At 47.5% G+C, this 21,482-nt stretch overlaps 1 protein-coding gene across 1 annotated transcript in view; it reads left to right on the forward strand.

Moving 5' to 3' along the window:
- Positions 1-21,482, forward strand: part of Tmprss9 (transmembrane serine protease 9) — a 63,801-nt gene that overhangs the window by 24,939 nt on the left and 17,380 nt on the right. The window contains exons 2-8 of the mRNA XM_045135392.1: positions 5,663-5,827; positions 11,228-11,355; positions 12,001-12,068; positions 12,284-12,459; positions 16,589-16,630; positions 19,057-19,170; positions 20,537-20,708. Coding sequence (XP_044991327.1) covers positions 5,686-5,827; positions 11,228-11,355; positions 12,001-12,068; positions 12,284-12,459; positions 16,589-16,630; positions 19,057-19,170; positions 20,537-20,708 — 842 coding nt within the window. The 5' untranslated portion in view covers positions 5,663-5,685. The remainder of the gene's footprint in view (positions 1-5,662; positions 5,828-11,227; positions 11,356-12,000; positions 12,069-12,283; positions 12,460-16,588; positions 16,631-19,056; positions 19,171-20,536; positions 20,709-21,482) is intronic.

The raw sequence follows: 21,482 nt of genomic DNA on the forward strand, positions 1-21,482 counted from the left end.
ACTATGTAGCCTAGGCTGGCCCTGGATTTGCAGTAGTCCTATTGCCTTAGCCTCCTGAGTGCTGGGGTGACACGCATATCACCACAGAGGGCTTTGATGCACAGGGTCTCTACTGCTGAGATGGTGGCTCCTTGGGACAGAGACTCAGCCGCCCTGCTGCTCCATCAGAGGCTGGGCTATGTCCTGTAGCCGTGGCTGGATCTGGGGCCAATGGGCAGAAAGCATCATGAATAGAGCTTCTGTGTTCATGGCTGTGAATGAGTGACATGGTGACAAGATACTTCAGAAAACACAAAATCGCCAGACAACAGGCGAGATACGCCAGGGCTGAGTGCCCACACTTTGTGTCAGGGGACTGCAATGAGATCATCCAGGAAATTGGAGTCCCCACCCTCATCACTCTGCACATCTCCTGGTCTTTTGTCCCTGAAACATTTCATCGAGTGATTCTTAGAGATGGTTTCTGGCTTCTGTGGCAGTACTGCAGGCCTCATGGAAGAATAAAGGGGCGAGTGTTATCCCAGCTCCACTCCCTCCACCCCAGCTCGGCTCTCCTTCCCCCTCTGCTGGGCCAGGCTGGCAGTTCTCTGGCATGTCCCCTTTGGGATGGGATGTTCTGGCTGGGCCCCAGATTTAACTAAGGACACAGATACACTCAGACATATTTGGAGTTTTGGTGAAGGAGAAATAGTTCTTGGATCTGGAATGGTGGCTCAAGCCTGCTATCCCAGCCCTCAGGAGGTAGAGTCAGGAGGATCAGGAGTTCAAGGCCCTCCTCAGCTACAGAATGAATCCAAGGACAGACTGGCCTATGTGAGACCCTATCTCAAAAAACAAAAAAGGAGGGGGCTGGAGAGATGGCTTAGCGGTTAAGCGCTTGCCTGTGAAGCCTAAGGACCCTGGTTCAAGGCTCAGTTCCCCAGGTCCCACGTTAGCTAGATGCACAAGGGAGTGCATGCATCTGGAGTTCATCTGCAGTGGCTGGAGGCCCTGGCACACCCATTCTCTCTCTCTGTCTCTCTCTGTCTCTCTCTCTCTCTCTCTCTCTCTCTATCTATCTGCTTCTTTCTCTCTCTGTCACTCTCAAATAAATAAATAAAAATAATAAACAAAAAAAAAAGAAGAAGAAGAAGAGAGGAAGGGAAGGAAAAAATGAGGCTGGGCATGATGGCACATGCCTTTAATCCCAGTATTTGGGATGCAGATTTAGGAGAAATGCTGAGTTCTAGGCCAGCCTGGGACTACATAGGTTCAAGGTCAGCCAGGGCTAGAGCAAAACCATACCTCAAAAAAAGAAGAAAAGGAAGGAAGGAAAAAAGGGAGGGAGGGAGGGCTGGAGAGATGGCTTAGCACTTAAATGTGCTTGCTTGGAAAGTCTGATGACCCAGGTCTGATTTCCCAGGACCCATGTAAAGCCAGATGCACAAAGTGGTGCATGTATCTGGAGTTCATTTTCAGCAGGGTGGAGCAAGGCCAGACAGCTTGAGATGCCAATGCGCACCCTGGAAAGTGGGGGACTGTGGCAGAGAGTCCCCAGTCTAAAGGGGAGTGTGTCTTCCTGTCCGGCCTCCACCAATGCCACACACCATTCATGACCCTCAGTTTAGTTAGAGATGGTGATCTTAAGCTCCAGCAAGAAGAGAAAGCAAGCCGGACGCACGTGGTGATGCACGGCTTTAATCCCAGCACTCAGGAGGCAGAGGTAGGAAGATCACGGGGAGTTCGAGGCCACCCTGAGACTACTTAGTGAATTCTAGGTCAGCCTGGGCTAGAGCCAGACCCTACCTTGAAAAACATAAACCGAAAAGGAAAAAGAGAGAGAGAAAGCAAACCGCAAGTGGAGAGAAGCAGTAGTCCCCAAGTCATGCTCACAGCCGGAAAACATGCTTCCCATCTTCTCCCAAAATACAATAATCATAATTTTCCTCCTCAAGATACTTCCATCTGGGTTGCCACATGTAACAGGTTGCTCAGGGTCCCGGAAAGTACTTGAACCCCAAATCCTAGGTTCGTTTCTAATTTTTAAAAGATTTAGTTATTTATTAGATTTTTATTTATTTATTTGAGAGTGCGAGAGACAGAGAGAGAGAGAGAATGGGCGTGCCAGGGCCTCTAGCCACTGCAAACGAACTCCGCACACGTGCGCCCCCTTGTGTATCTGGCTAGCGTGGGTCCTGGGGAATCAAGCCTTGAACCAGGGTCCTTAGGCTTCACAGGCAAGTGCTAAACCACTAAGCCATCTCTCCAGCCCTCGTTTCTATTTTTTTTTTAATATTTTATTTTATTTATTTGAGAGATGGAAAGCAGGAGAGAGAGAGAGAGAATGGGCATGCCAGGGCTTCCAGCCGCTGTAAACGAATTCCAGATGCATGCGCCACCTTGTGCAACTGGCTTATGTGGGTCCTAGGAAATCAAACCGAGGTCCTTTGGCTTTGCAGGCAAGCACCTTAACCTCTAAGCCGTCTCTCCAGCCCTCTTTTCTAATTGTAATCAAAGAATTCAATAAGTCACCACACATCCCAGCACTCGGGAGGAAGATCACCATGAGTTTGAGGCCACCCTGAGACTACATAGTGAATTCAAGGTCAGCCTGGGCCTCAAAAAAAAAACAAAAAAAGTGCTTACAGGAAAGTTTGGTGAGCATAATATATGCATTTAACCAGAAAACAGCAGTCTTTACTCCCTTAGGGCTCATGACCTCCCCAGTGATAGGCTTTTGACTAGGTTTTCAGGATTGGGCATGTATTCCCTCCCATGGTGCAGGCCTCCAATCCAATTAGAGAGCAGTTGGTTTCCCCATAACAGACATGCACTATTATATCAGGTGGCCCATTTGGCCTGGCTAGCCAATCTTTTTGTTAAAAAATATTTTATTTATTTACTTATTTGAAGGGGGGGCAGCTATATAGAGAGAATGGGAGCTCCAGGACCTCTAGTTACTGCAAATAAACTCCAGATACATGTGCCACCTTGCATTTAGCTTATGTGAGTACTGGAGAATCAAACCTGGGTTGTTAGTCTTCACAGTAAGTGCCTTAATGGCTAAGCTACCTCTCTAGCCCTGGCCAGCCAATCTTAAGGCTTGCAATGTCTACTGCTATTTATTACCACTGATGACTTCTCTCTCCCATAGGGCTGCGTACAGCATAGTTTTTACCAGCTTTCTATCAGCTAGCCACAGGGAGGAAGTTCTTTCATTCTTTCTGTGGTGCCTGGGATAGAACATATGGCGTGCAGACCTGAGTTCAGATCCCCAGCATGCTCATAAAGCCAGATGTGGTGGCAGACACCTGTAATCTTTTTATTTATTTATTTACTTAAGAGAAGGAGGGGAGAGAGAGGAAGAGAATGGAGAATGGGTATGCCAGAGCCTCCAGCCACTGCAAATGAACTCCAGATGCACATGCTACCTTGTGCATCTTAGCTCATTATTTATTTATTTATTTTTGATGATAATTATTTTATTGTTTTTCAAGTTATTTTTCAAATTTTTATTAACAACTTCCATGATTATAAAAGATATCCCATGGGGGCTGGAGACATGGCTTAGCAGTTAAGCACTTGCCTGTGAAGCCTATGGAGCCCGGTTCGAGGCTCGGTTCCCCAGGTCCCACGTTAGCCAGATGCACAAGGGGGTGCATGCGTCTGGAGTTCGTTTGCAGTGGCTGGAAGTCCTGGCGCACCCATTCTCTCTCTCCCCCTCTATCTGTCTTTCTCTCTGTGTCTGTTGCTCTCAAATAAAAAAAAAAAAAAACTTCCTTAAAAAAAATCCCATGGTAATACTCTCCCTTCCCCCACTTTCCCCTTTGAAACTCCATTCTCCATCATATCCCCTCCCATCTCAATCAGTCTGTCTTTTATTTTGATGTCATGATCTTTTTCCTCCTCTTATGATGTTCTTGTGTAGGTAGACACACCTGTAATCTTAAAGCTGGGAAGGTGCAGACCAGCGCATCCCTGGGGTCACTGGTCAGCTAGTCTAGACTAATGAATGAGCTCCAGGTGCAATGAGTGACACTGTCTCAAAAAATAAGGTGATGGGCTGGAGGGATGGCTTAGTGGTTAAGGCATTTGCCTGCAAAGCCAAAGGACCCAGGTTAGATTCCCCAGGACCCATGTTAGCCAGATGCACAAGGTGGTACATGTGTCTGGAGTTCATTTGCAGGGGCTAAAGGCCCTGGAGTGCCCATTCTCTCTCTCTCTCTCTCTCTCTCTCTCTCTCTCTCTCAGAGGGCCTGAGGTAGAGAGACTGGAGGATATACTATGGCTCTGGCTCTGGCTCTGAAGAGGAATGCAGGGCTCCTATACACTTGGATGGGTGGGACAGGGAGCTGCCTGGAGCCCTTGGGAGGGACAAACACTTCTGGGTTTTGGAGATGTAAGATGAAATACCTGGTTTTTTTGTTGTTTGTTTGTTTTTATTTATTTATTTGAGAGCAACATAGAGAGAGAGAAAGAGAGAATGGTCACATTAGGGCCTCCAGCCACTGCAAACTCCAGATGAAATGAATGCATCACCTTTTGCATCTCACTTACATGGGTACTGGGGAATCGAGCCTCGAACTGGGGTCCTTAGGCTTCACAGGCAAGTGCTTAAACGCTAAGCCATCTCTCCAGCCCTCACTTTTTTTTTTTAGACAATGACAGACAGAATTGGTATGCCAGGGCCTCAGCCACTGTAATCAAACTCCAGACACTTCCGCCACCTAGTGGACATGTGTGGCTGCTTGCCTCACCTTTGTGCATCTGGCTAACATGGGATCTGGAGATTCTAACATGGGTCCTTGGGCTTCTCAGGCAAGTGCCTTAACTGCTAAACCATCTCTCCAGCTCAAATCTGTGTTTCTTTTAAAATATATTATTTATGTTACTTATTTATTGATTGATTTGTTTTTTGGTTTTTCGAGGTAGGGTCTCACTCTAGTCCAGGCTGACCTGGAACTCACTATGTAGTCTCAGTGTGGCCTTAAACTCATGGCAATCCTCTTACCTTTGCCTTCCAAGTGCTGGGATTAAAGGCATTGCCACCACGCCTGGCTAAAATATTTTATTTTTATTTATTTATTTGAGAGAGGAAAGAGGCAGAAATAGAGAGAGAGAGAATGGGTGTGCCAGGGATTCCAGCCACTGCAAACGAGCTCCAGATGTGTGCACCACCTTATGCAGCTGGCTGATGTGGATCCTTGTGAGAATCGAACAGAGGTCCTTTGGCTTTGCAGGCAAGGGCCTTAATCACTAAGCCATTTCTCCAGCCAACCCTGTGTTTCTTTAGTCCTCTAAACTGAGGGTTGTTGCAGGAGTTGCAAGACACTCAGACATCATCTTTCTTTCTTTCTTTTTTTTTTTTTTTTTTTTTGAGGTAGGTTCTCACTCTAATCCAGGCTGACCTAGAATCACTATGTAGTGTCAGGGTGGCCTCGAACTCAAGATGCTCCTCCTACTTCTGTCTCCCGAGTGTTGGGATTAGAGGCGTGCGCCACTACGCCCGGCAAGACATCATCTTTGCAGTAGCGAATTTGTGCTCAGCGAGTCCACACCAGCCTGTCGAGAGCCACAGGAAGTCCCTTCTGGTATTTTTGTGGCTGAACCATCGCCACTGCTTAGGAGGAAAGAAGACGCCAAGTGCTGACGACTCTCTTGTGCCTGTCTTCCTTGTGCCCAGACCACACGTCGTGTCTCTGAGCCATGGAGCCCACCACACCTGACCGACAGCTTGTGCCTGAGGTGACAAAGGAAGTCTCCACTCCTGACCCCGGGCACTGTCGAGCTGCTGTCACCACGGCGGTGGCTGTGAGCACTATCATCCTGACCCTAGGAGTCCTCTTGGGTAAGTGGCTGTGGATGGACTGGGTTCACTGAGGCGGGCGATCTACAGAAAGACACCCAGTAATGAATGGCTCTAGGTTGCTCTTGGCTACTGCTGTTGAGCATCCCAGATCTAGAACATTCTGTCCCTGCACAAGGTCCTGTTGGATTGTGTGGAATGTAGGGCGGGGGAGAGGGAGGTGGTTTGGTGGGTAAATATGAGAACCTTAGCACCACCCCCAGGTGCCACCTAGTCTAGGATAAATGGCTGAACCTTGGGTTCAGAGAGACACCCTGCCTCACAAAATAAGGTGGAGAGAGGATGAGGAAGACACCCAACATCATCAACCTCTGGCTTTCATTTGCACATATGTATGTGTGCTGAAACCTACAAACATGTTTATGCACACCTCCACACACACATGCTAAAAAAAAAAAATTAAAAGAAAAGCTGGGTGTGGTGGCGCACACCTTTCATCCCAGCACTTGGGAGGCAGAGGATCGCCTTGAGTTCAAGGCCACCCTGAGGCTACATAGTGAATTCCAGGTCAGCCTGGGCTAGAGCGAGACCCTACCCCCCCAAAAATTAAAAATAAAAAGAACATGAAATTTGTTAACTCTGAGAACACAAAATCCCACATAGTGGTAGAGTGACAGCCTAGAACCCACAGTGAGGGCTGGGGGCGTGGTCAGAGGTAGAGTGACAGTCTAGAACCCACAGTGAGGACTGGGGACATGGTCAGCGGGAGAGTGACAGCCTAGTACATGTGAAGTCTATTGTCAACATCTTCAAAACACCCCTCCATCATCAAGGTCTTCTGTGAGACAAAGATGTGTGTATCAACTTGAGAAATAGGTGATAAAATAGTTGCTGATCCTATGTTTTGTCTTTAAAACTGGGAATCCAAAACCTGACATGGCTAACTGGCACCCCCTAGAGGCTCCATGTGTGTACTGCCTGTGTGCATGTATGTGCACATGTGCTTCTGTGTGGACTCCCTGTCAGTCTGCAAAGGTTCCAGCCCTTAAAGAGCAGGGGCCAGAGCAGACCCTGAGTGCGGAGCACAGCTTACCATCGCCTTCCACTCTAAGTGAGAAGTTACACCATGTGTCCATTCGCTACAGGAGAGCTGCGCCCAAAGGTGTGCGCCATCACAGTTCTCTAGGTTAATTCTATTTTATTTTATAAGTTATATTTTAATTTATTTGAGAGAGAGAGAGGCATATAGAGAGAATGGGTTCTCCAGGGCCTCTGGCCACTGCAAACAAACTCTAGACGCATGTGCCACCTTGTGCATCTGACTTATGGGGGTTCTGGGGAATCAAACCTGGGTCCTTAGGCTTCCTGGGCATGCACCTTAACCACCAAGCCATCTCTCTAGCTTCCCCTCTCCTTTTTTTTTTTTTTTTTTTCTTCTCTTTTAGAGTTAGGATCTCACTCTAGCCCAGGCTGACCTGGAATTCACTATGTAGTCTTAGGGTGGCTTTGAACTCACAGTGATCCTCTTACCTCTGCCTCTTGAATTCTGGGATTAAAGATGTGCACCACCACGCCTGACCTTTTTTAACTTTTTTGCTTTTTAGGTAGGGTCTCACTGTAGCCCAAACTGACTATGTAGTCTCAGGCTGGAGTTGAATTCACAGTGGTCCTCCTACCTCGGCCTCTTGAGTGCTGGGATTCCAGCCCTTGAAACTCTTTTTTGACTTAACATGACAACACAGGCCTGTCAACCCAGCTCTAGGGAAGCTCAGGATTGAATGTTCCAAGCCAGCCTGGGCTGCAGAATGTTGAGTTTAAAAAGAAAAGGAGGGGCTGAAGAGATGGCTTAGATGTTAAGGCACTTGATTGTGAAGCCTAAGGACCCAGGTTTGATTTCTCAGTGTCCATGTAGAGCCACATGCACAAGGGGGCCCATGCATCTGGAGTTCGTTTGCAGAGGCTGGATGCCCTGGCATGCCCATTCTCTCTATCTACCCCCCCGCCTTACTCTCTCTAAATAAATAATTAAAAAAAAACAGGAGAGGGGCTAGAGAGATGTCTCACTGGTTAATAAAGGCACTTTCTTTTTTTTTTTTTCCTTTATTTATTTAAGAGTGACAGACAGAGAGAGAAAGAGGCAGAGGGGGAGAGAGAGAGAATGAGCGTGCCAGGGCTTCCTGCCACTGCAAACGAACTCCAGATGTGTGTGCCCCCTGTGCATCTGGCTAACATGGGTCCTGGGGAATCGTGCCTTGAACCATGGTCCTTAGGCTTCATAGGCAAGCGCTTAACCACTAAGCCATCTCTCCAGCCCAATAAAGGCACTTGCTTACAAAGCCTGAAACCCTGAGTTTGGTTCCCCAGTACCCACATAAAGCCAGATGTATAAAGCGGCACATGCATCTAGAGTTTGTTTGCAGGGAGTAGTAAGGGGCTCTGGAGCACCCATTCTCTCTTTCTCTCTCTCAAATAAATAAAAAATAAAAACAAGCCAGTCATGGTTGTGCATGCCTTTAATCCCAGCACTTTGGAGGCAGAAATAGGATTGTCATAAGTTTGAGGCCAGCCTGAGACTACATAGTGAATTCCAGGTCAGCCTGGGCTAGAGCAAGACCCTACCTTGAAAAACCAAAGAAAAATGTCTTTCTTTTTATTTTTTTATTAACAACTTCCATGATTGTAAACAATATCCCATGGTAATTCCCCCCATCCCACTTTCCCCTTTGAAACTCCACTCTCCGTTATATCCCCTCCCCCTCTCAATCAGTCTCTTTTACTTTGATGTCATGATCTTTTCCTCCTGTTATGATGGTCTTGTGTAGGTAGTGTCAGGCACTGTGAGGTCATGGATATCCGGGCCATATTGTGCCTGGAGGAGCACTTTGTAAGGAGTCCTACCCTTCCTTTGGCACGTACATTCTTTCCACCACTTCTTCCACAATGGACCCGGAGCCTTGGAAGGTGTGATAGAGATATTTTAGTGCTGAATACTTCTCTGTCACTTCTTCTCAGCACCATGGTGCCTTCTGAATCATCCCAAGGTCACTACCATCTGAAAAGAGAAGGTTCTCTAACCAAAAGTGAAAGTAGCATTAATATATGAGTATGAATGTTAACAGAAATGTTTACTGAGCAATTTGGTGAGATGGTATATACTTTTAGCTAGATAGCAGCAGACATTACACCCCTAAGGCTCATGACTACCCCTGTTGCAGGTTTTCAGTATTCCCTCCCATGGACCAGGCTTCCAGTCAAATTAGAGGGCAATTGGTTTCTCCCATAACAGACATGCCACTACTGCACCAGTTGGCTCATTTGAGTACCTTCACTGGTGATTTTCTCTCTCCCATTGAACTGCATGCAGCATGGCTTTTTCCAGCTTTCTCTCAGCTGGTCAACAGGGAGGAGGTTATCAGCTCAGTCCCAGCAGGGTTTCTCAGTGGCCTTGCAGCCCAAGTATGTGGAGTCTTCAGCAGTAGGGTCTTCCCATCTATTCCTGGTGGGAAACAAAGGGCCTCGGCAATGGCCTATAATGTTGTGGGGGGCATCAGTGACCTCCCTGGCCAACAACTCAGTGGAAGGTATCCCATCCCTGGCATTGGAAATTTTCTAGTAACAATCTATGGCTCCTGAGTATTCCACTGTCCAAAAAAGTAGATTTCCATATGATTTATTTATATCCTCTTAGATTTTGCTTAGTGATTAAGGCATTTATCTGTGAAGCCTAAGGATCCAGGTTCAATACTCCAGTATCCACATAATCCAGGTGCACATGGTGGCATATGCGTCTGGAGTTCATTTGCAGTGGCTAGAGGCCATGGCGCACCCTCTCTATCTCATAAATAAATAAACAAACACAAAAGCTAAAGAAAGCCAGACATGGTGGCACATAATTTTTAAAGTATTTTTTGTTCATTTTTATTTATTTGAGGGTGACAGAGAGGGAAGGAGAGACAGAGGCAGATAGAGAGAGAATGGGCGCGCCAAGGCTTCCAGCCACTGCACACAAACTCCAGACGTGTGCGCCTCCTTGTGCATCTGGCTAACGTGGGTCCTGGGGAAATGAGCCTCAAACCGGGGTCCTTAAGCTTCACAGGCAAGCGCTTAACTGCTAAGCCATCTCTCCAGCCTGGTGGCACATACTTTTACTACCAACACTCATCAGGCTGTGGCAGGAGGATCACCATGAGTTCAAGGTCAACCTGTGCTACAGAATGAATTCCAGATCAGCTTTGGATAGAGTGGGACCCCCCTGCAAAATAAATAAACAACAATAGGACTGGAGAGATGGCTTACTGGTTAAGGCACTTGCCTATGAAGCCTAAGGACCCATGTTCGACTCCCCAGATCCCATTAAGCCAGATGCACAAGGAGACACATGTACAAGGTCGCATATACACACAAGGAGGCATACATGTCTGGAGCTTGATTACAGTGGCTGGAGGCTTTGGTGCACCAATTCCCTCACTCCCTCTCCCATAAAATAAGAGGCCAGTCTATTGATATTGCCTCAAATAAAAACAAGCGCTGGAAAGAAGTCTTAGTGGTTAAGGTGCTTGCCTACAAAGCCTAAGGACTCATATTTGACTCTCCAGGTCCCACGTGAGCCAGATGCATAAAATGATACAAGTGTGCAAGCTTGCACATACATACAAGGTGGCACATGCATCTGGAGTTCAATTACAGTGGCTGGAAGCCCTGGTGCACCTGTTCTCTCTCCCCCCCACCTCTCTTACTCTCTCACATTAAAAAAAAAAAAAAAAAGGGCTGGGCGTGGTGGCACATGCCTTTAATCCCAGCACTCAGGAGGCATTGGTAGGAGGATTGCTGTGAGCTCGAGGCCACCCTGAGACTACATAGTGAATTCCAGGTCAGCCTGGGCTAGAGTGAGACCCTACCTCGAAAAACCAAAAAAAAAAAAAAAAAAAAAAAAAAAAGACTACATAGTGAGTTTCAGGTCAGCCTGGGCTACAGTGAGACCCTACTTCAAAAAACCAAAAATGAACAGATAAATAAGAGGAAATAAGGGGAAAAAATGAAAGGAAAGATAAAGAAAAGGCAAAAGAAAACATTTGTCTGGAGTGTGGCCTCCAGGAGCAGTTGTGCAAAGGTCCTGAGGTCCCCTGACTTGCTCAGGTCCCCTATGGTCATAGATGCCCTCTATCCAGAAAGAAGGTGGGGACAGGTCCAAGGCCTGCTCAGTGTCTTTCAGCCATTATGCCATTGACTCAAGTTCCCCAAAGCAGCACCTTGGGCCATCTGAGGTTACCAGGCCTTTACCAGCCTTGTGTCCCGTATGAGGGCCCCATGGGGTGACCCTGGAGTCCATCCTGGTGGCAACGTGCTTTGGAGAGGTGATACACTTATGGGAAGTCATGTCACTTGCATGGGAGGGTTTCTGCAGGCCGCGGGGGCTCTCTCATGGGCCTGGTCTCGCCCCAGCCTTCCTCTCTACACAGGGAGTCCAGGTGGAGCACCTTGTGGAGCTGCGGGGTGTCCCCTTTGCCAGCGCCCTGCAGTGGGAGACCTCCAGCTACTACCAAGCTCTTACGCCTGTGCTGCAGGATTTGGTGAGGCCTGAGGGAGGGGAGGCCACAGCTTTCAGGATGGACCAAAGAGGCTTGGGGTGGCCAGGCTCTGGGCCAGGGGAGAATCCACTTAGGTAAACTAGGTTCCATTTGCTGAAGGAGTTACCAACACGCCTGACCTTGGATGAACTTCTCCTGTGCTGGACGTTTCCTGTCATGGAGTCCCATACTGTGTGGCCGCTTGTGTCTGGCTCAGGGAGGACATCCTTGTGGTCCCTCGTGGAGTGTGACAGTGTTGTGTTCACAGCTGTCACGCTCTATCCAGCTTGTGTGTTTCTGTACATACATCCTCCCCTTCTACCATCCACCCATTCCTTCATCCATCTGTCCGTCCACCCTCGTCTTGCTCTCTCTCTACTCTTGGCTGTTGTGAGCTATAACTGTGCATGTAACTGTTGTTTGTGATCCTTTGGGATCTGACCCAGAAGAGGGATTTATCAAACCTTTTCATAGTTCAGTCATAGTCTACTGTCTACATTGACCACAGTGTTTATTCATTTGTTGGCAAACAGTATTGTTTATACAAATAACCCCCAAATGCCCCTTGGCCATCCCATCCATGGTTCTTTGATCACACTGTCCTTGCTGCGGGCCTCAGCCCATGCCACTGTCTTGTTTCTGTTGTAGTTTGTAAGTAGTTTCTGGAAGACAGAGCTAGAAGCAAGCTGTGTGGGATGCACTATACTTGGTTACAGGTGAGTTCGAGCCTCTGTGGGGGTGAAGGAAACTTGGTAGATGCTGAAAGACTCTAGGACATTCCAGAAGATTCCAGCACCTTCTGGAAAGAATGCAGAACCCTTTGATTCATTCTGGAAGGTTCTAGAACCTTCTGGAAAATTCTAGCAGAGCAGGACCACTCCCCCCACCTCCCCACCCCCCTTTTTTCAAGGTCCTCTCCTTGTGATTGTAGAGAGGGTAATTCCAGCATCCTGGTGCATTTCCGATTACACTTTTTGCTGCAAGCCCTGCAGCTGCTGAATCTGGATGTGGAGGAGAACCTCTTGCGGCAGGGCCTCCGGGCAAGGCTGCAGGACCATGGTGTCCCCCTGGCTTCCTATGGCACCATTGTGTCAGCTGAGCTCACAGGTGAGTTTGTGGTGGGGCCTGCCTGTCAGAGGCTGGGAGGACCCGTGTGGGAGGGGATCTCCAAATTGCATGAAATGCCAGGTTTTCAGTGATTTCCTTGCTGTGTGGAAAGACACACCACCTCTTCCTCCCTTCATCTTCAGTGACATGGACCATGCGTGGGTGGCCATCTCTTTATGGAAGGGTTCAGCATGAAGACACTTGATCTTTGCTGTTCCTCACCCCTGGTCCCCTGTGATCCCAAAGGATTAAAAGGAAAGTTTCAGAAATAGTTGATACATTCTAAATTGAACTCATTCTGTGAGTGTGATAAAATCTTGTTCTGTCTCCCCTGGGATGTGAACAAGTCTTATTTCTAGTGTTTTTACTCTGTATGCATCACTGTTCCCCCAGTCACTCACCAAAATGTCTCGATTATCAGATCACCTGTGGAGAGATGGCACCATGTGTTTAACCCATGCACAAGGCCACATGTCTGTTGTGCCAGCTACTCGGAGGCTGAGAAATTGGCATTTTTTGATTCTACAAGTTTGAGGCCAGCAACAGTAAGAATGTGTTTGAAAAAGCCAAAAAATGGGGCTGTGAGATGGCTCAGCACTTAAAGGCCTGGTTTTGATTCCCTAGTGCCCATATGAACCAGAGGTACAAAGTGATATGGGCATCTGGAGTTCATTTGCAGTGGCAAAGGGCCCTTGTGTGCCCATAAACACACATGCTCTTCCTTAAATAAATAAGTAAATATTTTAAATGCCAAGAAACAGACTGAATTAATCATGTGCCTTGCAACTCCAGGTCATGACTGAGAAGTGAACTGCAGACTGGTTCTGACTGTTTTCTAGTTAAAAAGCTTGAGATCAGGGCTGGAGAGAGGGCTTAGAGGTTCAAGCACTTGCCTGCAAAGCCAAAGGACCCACCTAAGCCAGATGCAAAAGGGGATGCAGGCATCTGGAGTTCATTTGCCATGGTTGGAGGTCCAGGTGCACTTATTCTCTCTCTTTCTCTCTCTCCTCCTCTCTCTCTCCCTGCCTATTTCTCTTAAATAAATAAAAATAAATATTTTTTTTAAAAAAGCTTGAGCTCAAACTTCTAACCCCAGTACTCAGGCGGCAGAGAGAGGTGGATTGCCATAAATTCAAGGCCACCCTGAGACTACATAGTGAATTCCAAGCCAGCCTGGGCTAGGCCTAGACTCTTACATTGAAGGAAAAAACAAAAAAGACTTAAAAACTACACAAGGTACTAGGTTTGTTCACCAACAGCACCAAAAAACAACCACCACCAAGAACCAAAAAGAAAAAAAGAAAAAACCGTACACGGGGCTTGTGTCCCATGTCTTTAATCCCAGCACTTGGGAGGCAGAGGTAGGAGGATCACCATGAGTTGGAGGCCACCCTGAGACTACATAGTGAATTCCAGGTCAGTCTGGGCTAGAGTGAGACCCTACCTCAAAAACAAAACAAAACAACAGCAGCAGCAACAAAAAGAAAAACAGAACTAAAGTTGCTTGCTTGAGTTCAATTCCCCAGACACCCACATAGGTGCAACATAAGCATCTGGTGTTTGCAGCAGCTGGAGGAGTTTGTGGGGACACATGTGCAAATAAATAATAACAGTCAACAGGCTGGAGAGATGGCTTAGCGGTTAAGGTTCTTCCCTGAAAAGCCTAAGGACCCAGGTTGGCTTCCCCATGATCCTAGCAATCCAGATACACAAGCTGGCTCATGAATCTAGAGTTTGTTTGTGGGGGCTGAAGGCGCGCGCTCGCGCGCGCTCTCTCTCTCTCTCTCTCTCTCTCTCTCTCTGGTACTTTCTCCCTCTCTGTCCTACCTAACTGCCTGAGGTAGAGTGAGACTGCCTCAAAACAAAACAACAACAAAGATAAAAGGAAAAACGGGGCAGGGAGAAGGAAGGTGGCTGGAAGGATGCTCAGCAATTAAAGGGGCTTGACTGCAAAGCCTATCAGCCCACGTTCAATTCCCCAGTACCCATGTAAAGTCAGAGGCACAAAGCAGTGCATGTGTATGGAGTTCATTTGCAGTGGCAAGAAGCCCTAGCATGCCTTTATCGCTCTCTCTCTCTCAAATAAATACAATACAAATATTTGGAAAATACCAAACACACCAGTGCAGTGGGAAAGCCCAAAGGACTAGAGCCCGGGCCTGGGAGGCCTTCGTGGCTTCCATGGAGAGGCCACAGTGGTGGGCTGTGGTCAGCTGAGGTGGTGGGGCTTATATTTTTTGTTTCTTTCAAGGTAGGGTCTCACTGTAGTCCAGGCTGACCTGGAATTCACTATGTAGTCTCAGGATGGCCTTAAACTCACAGCGATCCTCCTACCTCTGCTTCCCCAGTGCTGGCCATGCCTGGCTTACATAGGGTTTTTATACAGAAAAATAAAAGTGAATTAAGCCTGTTTAAAAAAATTGTTTAAAAAAAATTGGGGGGAGCTGGAGAGATGGCTTAGGAGTTAAGGCCCTTGTCTGCAAAGGACCTAGGTTTGATTCCCCAGGATCCATGTTAGCCAGATGCAGAAAGTGGCACATGCATCTGGAGTTCGTTTGTAGTGGCTGGAGGCCCTGGTGTGCTCACTGTCTCTCTCTTCCTCATTTTCTCTCAAATAAATAAATAAAAAATAAATATAAAAAATATAGTTTTAGCCAGGCCTGGTGACGCATGCCTTTAATCCCAGCACTTGGGAGGCAGAGGTAGGAGGATCGCCAAGAGTTGGAGGCCACCCTGAGATTACATAGTGAATTCCAGGTCAGCCTGGACTACAGTGAGACCCTACCTTGAAAAACCAAAAAATAACCCAAGAGCATTTCAGCTACAATCACCACGTGTCTTTGTCTCAGCTACTCAAGAGGCAGAAAGGGCAACATAGCTAGATTCTGTCTCAAAAAAATATAGAACCAAAAAAAAAAATGTAGTTCAAGGCCACCCTGAGACTACGTAGTAAATTTCAGGTCAACCTGAGCTAGAGCGAGACCCTATCTTGAAAAACAAAAACCAAAACAAAACAGGGCTGGAGAGATGGCTTAGTAGTTAAGGCACACGCCTGCGAAGCCTAAAGACCCAGGTTAGATGCTCCAGTCCCACGTAAGCCAGATGCACATGGTGGTGCAGGCGTCTGGCGTTCGTTTGCAGTGGCTAGAGGCCTTGACACGCCCATTCTCCCTCCCTCCCTCTCTCTCTTTCCCTCTCTCTGTCTCTAATAAATAAATAATAAAAAAAAAGAGAGGGAATTAACACGGGATTTTTTTATAATCATGGAAAATGCTAATAAAAATTAAAATAAAAGAAAAGAAAAAGAAAAAGAAAGTAGATATAGACATCAGGGCTGGGATTGTAGCTTGGGTAGAACACCTGCTTAACATAGGCAAAGCCCTGTGTTCAGTTCAGCACACACACATAAAAACCCTCACGATAAAAGACTTGTCAACTATATCTTGTTACCCATTAACCCTGGCACATAAATGTTTTCTTTTTTTATTATTTTTTCCCAAGGTAGAGTCTCCCTCTATCCCAGGCTGTTCTGGAACTCATTCTGCAATCTCAGGCTGGCCTCAAACTCACAGCAATCCTCCTACCTCTGTCTCACGAGTGCTGGGATTAAAGGAACTAAAGACATGCACTACCACACCTGGCTCTTTTATACACACACACACACACATGAAATTCATTTGTAAGCAAAGAGAGATAGACGTAAGACAGAGAGAATGGGTGTGCCCCGGTCCCTAGCCACTACAAACAAACTCTAGATGTATGTGTCACTTTGTGCATCTGGCTTTATGTAGGTACTGGGGAAGCGAACCTGGGTCCTTAAGCTTTTCAGGGAAGTGTCTTAACTGCTAAGCCATCTCTCCAGTCCCAATGTTTTCTTCTACAACTGTCTTCAGGAATAAGAATGTCCTACCTCCGGGGCGTGCCTGTGGCCCAAAGAGGCCGAGTACTTCATGTGACCATGTCTGAACTGACTTCAGCTAAAATTTTAGTCACTGGCTTGGGGAGATGAAGAGGGACATAGATCTTACGTTGTAATCCCTCCTGCCTTAGCCTTCTGAGGGATAGAATGACAGGAGCATGCAATCACATTGAGCTGATTTTGAGTTCTTTTGTCTTTGTTTTGTTTCAGGAAGACGTAAAGGACCAGAGATGGAGAGAGACTTCAAATCAGGTAGGATTTGGGGTCCAGCACCAGCTCGCTGGGGTCAGTAGAAGTTCTCTTGAACTTCTTTCTAGGAAGCTGATTGCTTCAGGCTCTAGCTTTCTCAGGGAGACAGAGATGAAGCCCTGGTGAGTAGAGAATTTAGAAGGACACCCAGCCTTATCCACAGCCAACCATGGCAGTGAAGGAATGTTATATGAGTTTATTTTTGAGAATAATAGATGGGAAGCTGAGGCAGGGGGATTACTGTGAGTATGAGTCAAGCCTAGGCTACAGTGAAACCCTGTTGTAAAACTCAACAACAGTGACTGGACAGATTGCTCAGTGGTTAAGTCAATAGCCTGCAAAGCCTAATAACCTGGATTAACTTCCCTATGCACACACACATGCCCCCACACACGAACATGTACGCTACACACATGCAAAATAGTCCCAACAAAATAAGTCATATTTGGGGAGCTCCTGGCTTGGTGTGAATGGAGGCTGGGGACACTGTTCAGCACACTACCCAGCCCAGGATGCCCCATAGAATAAGTCAACCTGGCCCTGTGTCCACAGAGCCCAAACGGACCCTGAATTATAAAAAACAAAACAAACAAACAAAAAAGCTTGAGTTTGCTCCCTGTTCACTGGCCTTGGTCGGAGCTGGCAGACAGGCATGTCGCTTGTGATCAGCATGTGTCGCACCCACTCTCCAGGCCAGCCAGTGGCTAATGTTCAAACAAAAGGTGGGCATGGTGGCTCTTGGGAAGCTGAGACAGGAGGATCACTGAGTCCAGCCCGGGTGAGAGTGAGACCTTGCCTCCCCCCCAAAAAAACCATGAGGGCTGGAGAGATGACTTTACAGTTAAGGCGCTTGCCTGCAAAGCCTAAAAACCCAGGTTCGATTCCCCAGTACCCATGTAAGCCAGATGTACAAGGTGGTACATGCGACTGGAGTTCATTTGCAGTGGCCTAGGGGCCCTGGCGTGCCCATTTCTCTCTCTGACACACATACAAATGAATAAAATAATTTAATGATAATAATAATGTAAGCCAGGCATGGCGGCACACACCTTTAATCCCAGCACTTGGGAGGCAGAGGTAGGAGGATCACCATGAGTTCAAGGTCACCCTGACACTACAGAGTGAATTCCAGGTCAGCCTGGACTAGAGTGAGACCTTACTTCACAAAAACCAAAACAAAACAACGTAGCCACAGACCTTACCTGGGCTTTCTGTGCAATGGGAGGAGGTGTCACAGCTTACCAGACAAGGCGGCCAGAGGCGCAGGAGAGAGCAGCAATGCACTTCTCTTCCATAGGGCTTCCATCAAGCAGAACTGCACTGGACATGCTCTTTCCTGCCCACGTGCTGACCTTGAGACAGTTCATTTTAAGGAAATGTAAGGTTTATAGTTTGCCACTGGAGAAGCGCCATGCCACACGTGGCTACCCAGGGGCACAGCAGGGCTGGTCTGGGGCCCAGAGAGAGAGGAGGTGTACAGATGTCTCTAAGGCGACTTCTCGGGTAGGACTAGGCAACCAGGGTCAGCTAGGATTAGGTCTGTCCTGTAAGAGATCGTTGATTTGTGAGGTGACTAGGGGTGGTTGAAGAGTCCAGATCCAACCCTGCCTCTCTGAAGTTGAGGTTTGGGGATTTTACATAGTCAAGGAGCAATGGATTGTGAACTGGGGTGACCAGACTCTGTGGCACTTCACAAAACAGCAGAGTGAGCTCTGAGTGGGGACTTCCGACCTCAGGTCACCACTCAGGCTCTTTTTGTTGTTGTTGTTGTTCATTTATTTATTTGTTTATTTATTTGAGAATGACAGAGAGAAAGAGGCAGATAGAGAGAATGGGCGCGCCAGGGCCTCCAGCCACTGCAAACGAACTCCAGACACATGCGCCCCCTTGTGCATCTGGCTAATGTGGGTCCTGGAGAATCGAGCCTCGAACCGGGGTCTTTAGGCTTCACAGGCAAGTGCTTAACCACTAAGCCATCTCTCCAGCCCTCTTTTTTTTTTTTTTTTGGTTTTTTGAGGTAGAGTCTCATTCTAGTCCTGGATGACCTGGAACTCACTCTGTAGTCTTAGACTGGCTTTGAACTCATAGTGATCCTCCTACCTCTGCCTTCCGAGTGCTCAAATAAAAATTTTAAATTAAGCTGGGCATGGTGGCACACGCCTTTAATCCCAGCACTCGGTGGGAAATTAAGCCCAAGCTGTCAGACTTTGTAAGCAAGTGCCTTTAACCGCTGTACCATCTCTCCAGCCCCACACTGATGTTCTTAACTTCTGTATCTGCACTAATTCCAAGAAAATCGTTGGCTATTCAGAGGTGGAGGAAGGAATGGCTAAGAGGTTTCCCATGCCATGGGGTTCCAGGTGGACCCCTGTATCTCGCTATGGCTCTGAGGGAGAAAGACCATGAACTCAGTCCTTCTCTGTCTTCAGGTCACTGTCCAGGAAACTCCTTTTCCTGTCGGAACAGCCAGTGTGTGATCAAAGAGAACCCAGAGTGTGACGACAGGCCAGACTGTCCGGATGGATCAGACGAGGCACACTGTGGTCAGTCTACCCCTGTGGCCTGAACTGGGCCTGTGTCCCCTCTCAGGGCTGGCTGCTGGCTCTGCTCTCTGGCTCGCAGTGAATGTAACCAGCTATAAGGAGGGAGTGGATTGTAGTGTGTACAGAAGCAAGTGAGTGAATGCTCCTCAGCGAGGTGGAGAGTAAATCAATGAGAATAGGGTCCTCCCCACCCTGCAGGGAGCCAGGAGCTCTGTCCTCCCACAGACAAGGGGCTGCCTAAAAGGTCTGAGTATGAAGAGTGGACAGAGGCTGTACAAATAATCAATATTGTTCTAGCAATCTCAGCCCATGCAATCAGATAAAAAAAAAAAAAAAAAAACAGGTAATAACAGGTGTGTAAATATTTGAAAAGAAGAATGGGAAACTTTGTCATTTTCAGTTTATTTATTTATTGGTTTTGTTTTGTTTTGGGTTTTCAAGGTAGAGTCTCGCTCTAGCCCAGGCTGACCTGGGATTCACTCTGTAGTCTCAGGGTGGGTGACCTTAAACTTGAAGTGATCCTCCTACCTCTGCCTCCCAAATGCTGGCATTAAAGGTGTGCACCATCACACTTGTCCTAACAGTATAATTTTTTTTAATAATTTTGACCAAAAGACTTAAAAGACCAGCCATGTCAGACTCAGCAATGCATGCTTATAATCCCAGCTCTCAGCTGAGGCAGGAGGATCGTGAATTCCAGGTCGGCTTGGGTGGTAGTGAGACTCTGTCTCTAAATAAATAAATAAAAGAAACCACGTGTGATGGCACACACCTTTAATCTAGGCACCAGGGAGGCAGAGGTAGGAGGAGCTCTGTGAGTTCCAGGTCAACCTGGGCTAGATTGAGACCCTACCTCAAAAAAAAAAAATTTCAAATAAAAATCATCAATAGAGGGCTGGAGAGATGGCTTAGTGGTTAAGGTGCTTGTCTGAAAGCCATGAGGTTTGATTCCCCATGTAAGCCAGATGTACAAGGTGTCGCATGCATTTGGAGTTTATTTGAAGCAGCCCTGGTGCACCCATTTGCTTCCTTTCTGTCTGCCTCTTTCTCTCTCTCCCCCTCTCAAATAAAAAAATAAATGTTTAAAAAAAAAAAAAAAACTTTTTTAAACTGACAAGAGCAGAATGTGAAAGTCAAGTGACTTGCACGCTCAAGGGCCTTGTCTAGACTACCTCCTGTGTGTGACCTTGGTTGTCTGACATCTGTGGCTTGTTGAGGTCAGAGACGCTGAAGGAGAAACAGGAGACCTTGGAGAAGTGGGAAACCAGGTTGAAGTCCAGTGATGAGTGACAGACTGTACAACGGGGTATTCAGGCCCAGGCTCTGCGGCCCCAGAGTCCCTGGCTGGTGACATTGTGTCTTGCAGACTGCGGGTTGCAGCCGGCCTGGAGGACAGCGGGCAGGATCGTGGGGGGTGTGGAGGCGGCTCCTGGGGAGTTCCCCTGGCAGGTCAGCCTTCGTGAGAACGAGGAGCACTTCTGTGGGGCCACCATCATCGGAGCCAGGTGGCTGGTGTCTGCTGCCCACTGCTTCAATGAGTGAGTCCCATGGAACCGGGATGCTATGACCCTGCAACCCTGCGGCTCAGGCCCGGCCCGCCGCCTTCCGCCTGTACTCAGTTCTCTTAAATTCCCAGAACTGTATTTTTCTCTTCTCTCCCTTTTGCCATCTCCTTCCTTCCTTTCCTCCCTCGCTACTTCCTCCCTCCTTCTTTCTTTACCTTGTTTTTGTGATGAACACACTTTTTTTGTTGTTGTTTTCCAAGGTAGGGTCTCCCTCTAGCCCAGGCCGACCTGGAATTCACTACGTAGTCTCAGGATGACCTCCAACTCTCTGCGATCCTTCTACCTCAGTCTCCTGAGTGCTGGGATTAAAGGCATGTGCCACCATGTACAGCTTTGCACTCATTATTTTTAGTTTTTTTGTTGTTGTTTTTATTTTATTTATTTGAGAGCAACAGAGAGAGAGAGAGGCAGAGAAAGAGAATGGGCATGCCAGGGTCTCCAGCCACTGCAAATGAGCTCCAGATGCGTGCGCTCCAGATGCGTGCGCCCCCTTGTGCATCTGGCTAACGTGGGTCCTGGGGAATCGAGCCTTGAACCGGGGTCCTTAGTCTTCACAGACAAGCGCTTAACCGCTAAGCTATCTCTCCAGCCCCACACTCATTATTTTAACATACTACTATTTTTTCTTTGACATAGGGTGTCTCTCTGCAGCCAAGGCTGGCCTTGACCTCACGGTCCTCCTACCTCAGTCTTCTGAGAACTAGAACTACAGATGTGTACTACCATGACACATTCTGCATTCATTTG

Source organism: Jaculus jaculus, chromosome 15, assembly GCF_020740685.1.
Source record: "Jaculus jaculus isolate mJacJac1 chromosome 15, mJacJac1.mat.Y.cur, whole genome shotgun sequence".
Lineage (NCBI taxonomy): Eukaryota > Metazoa > Chordata > Mammalia > Rodentia > Dipodidae > Jaculus > Jaculus jaculus.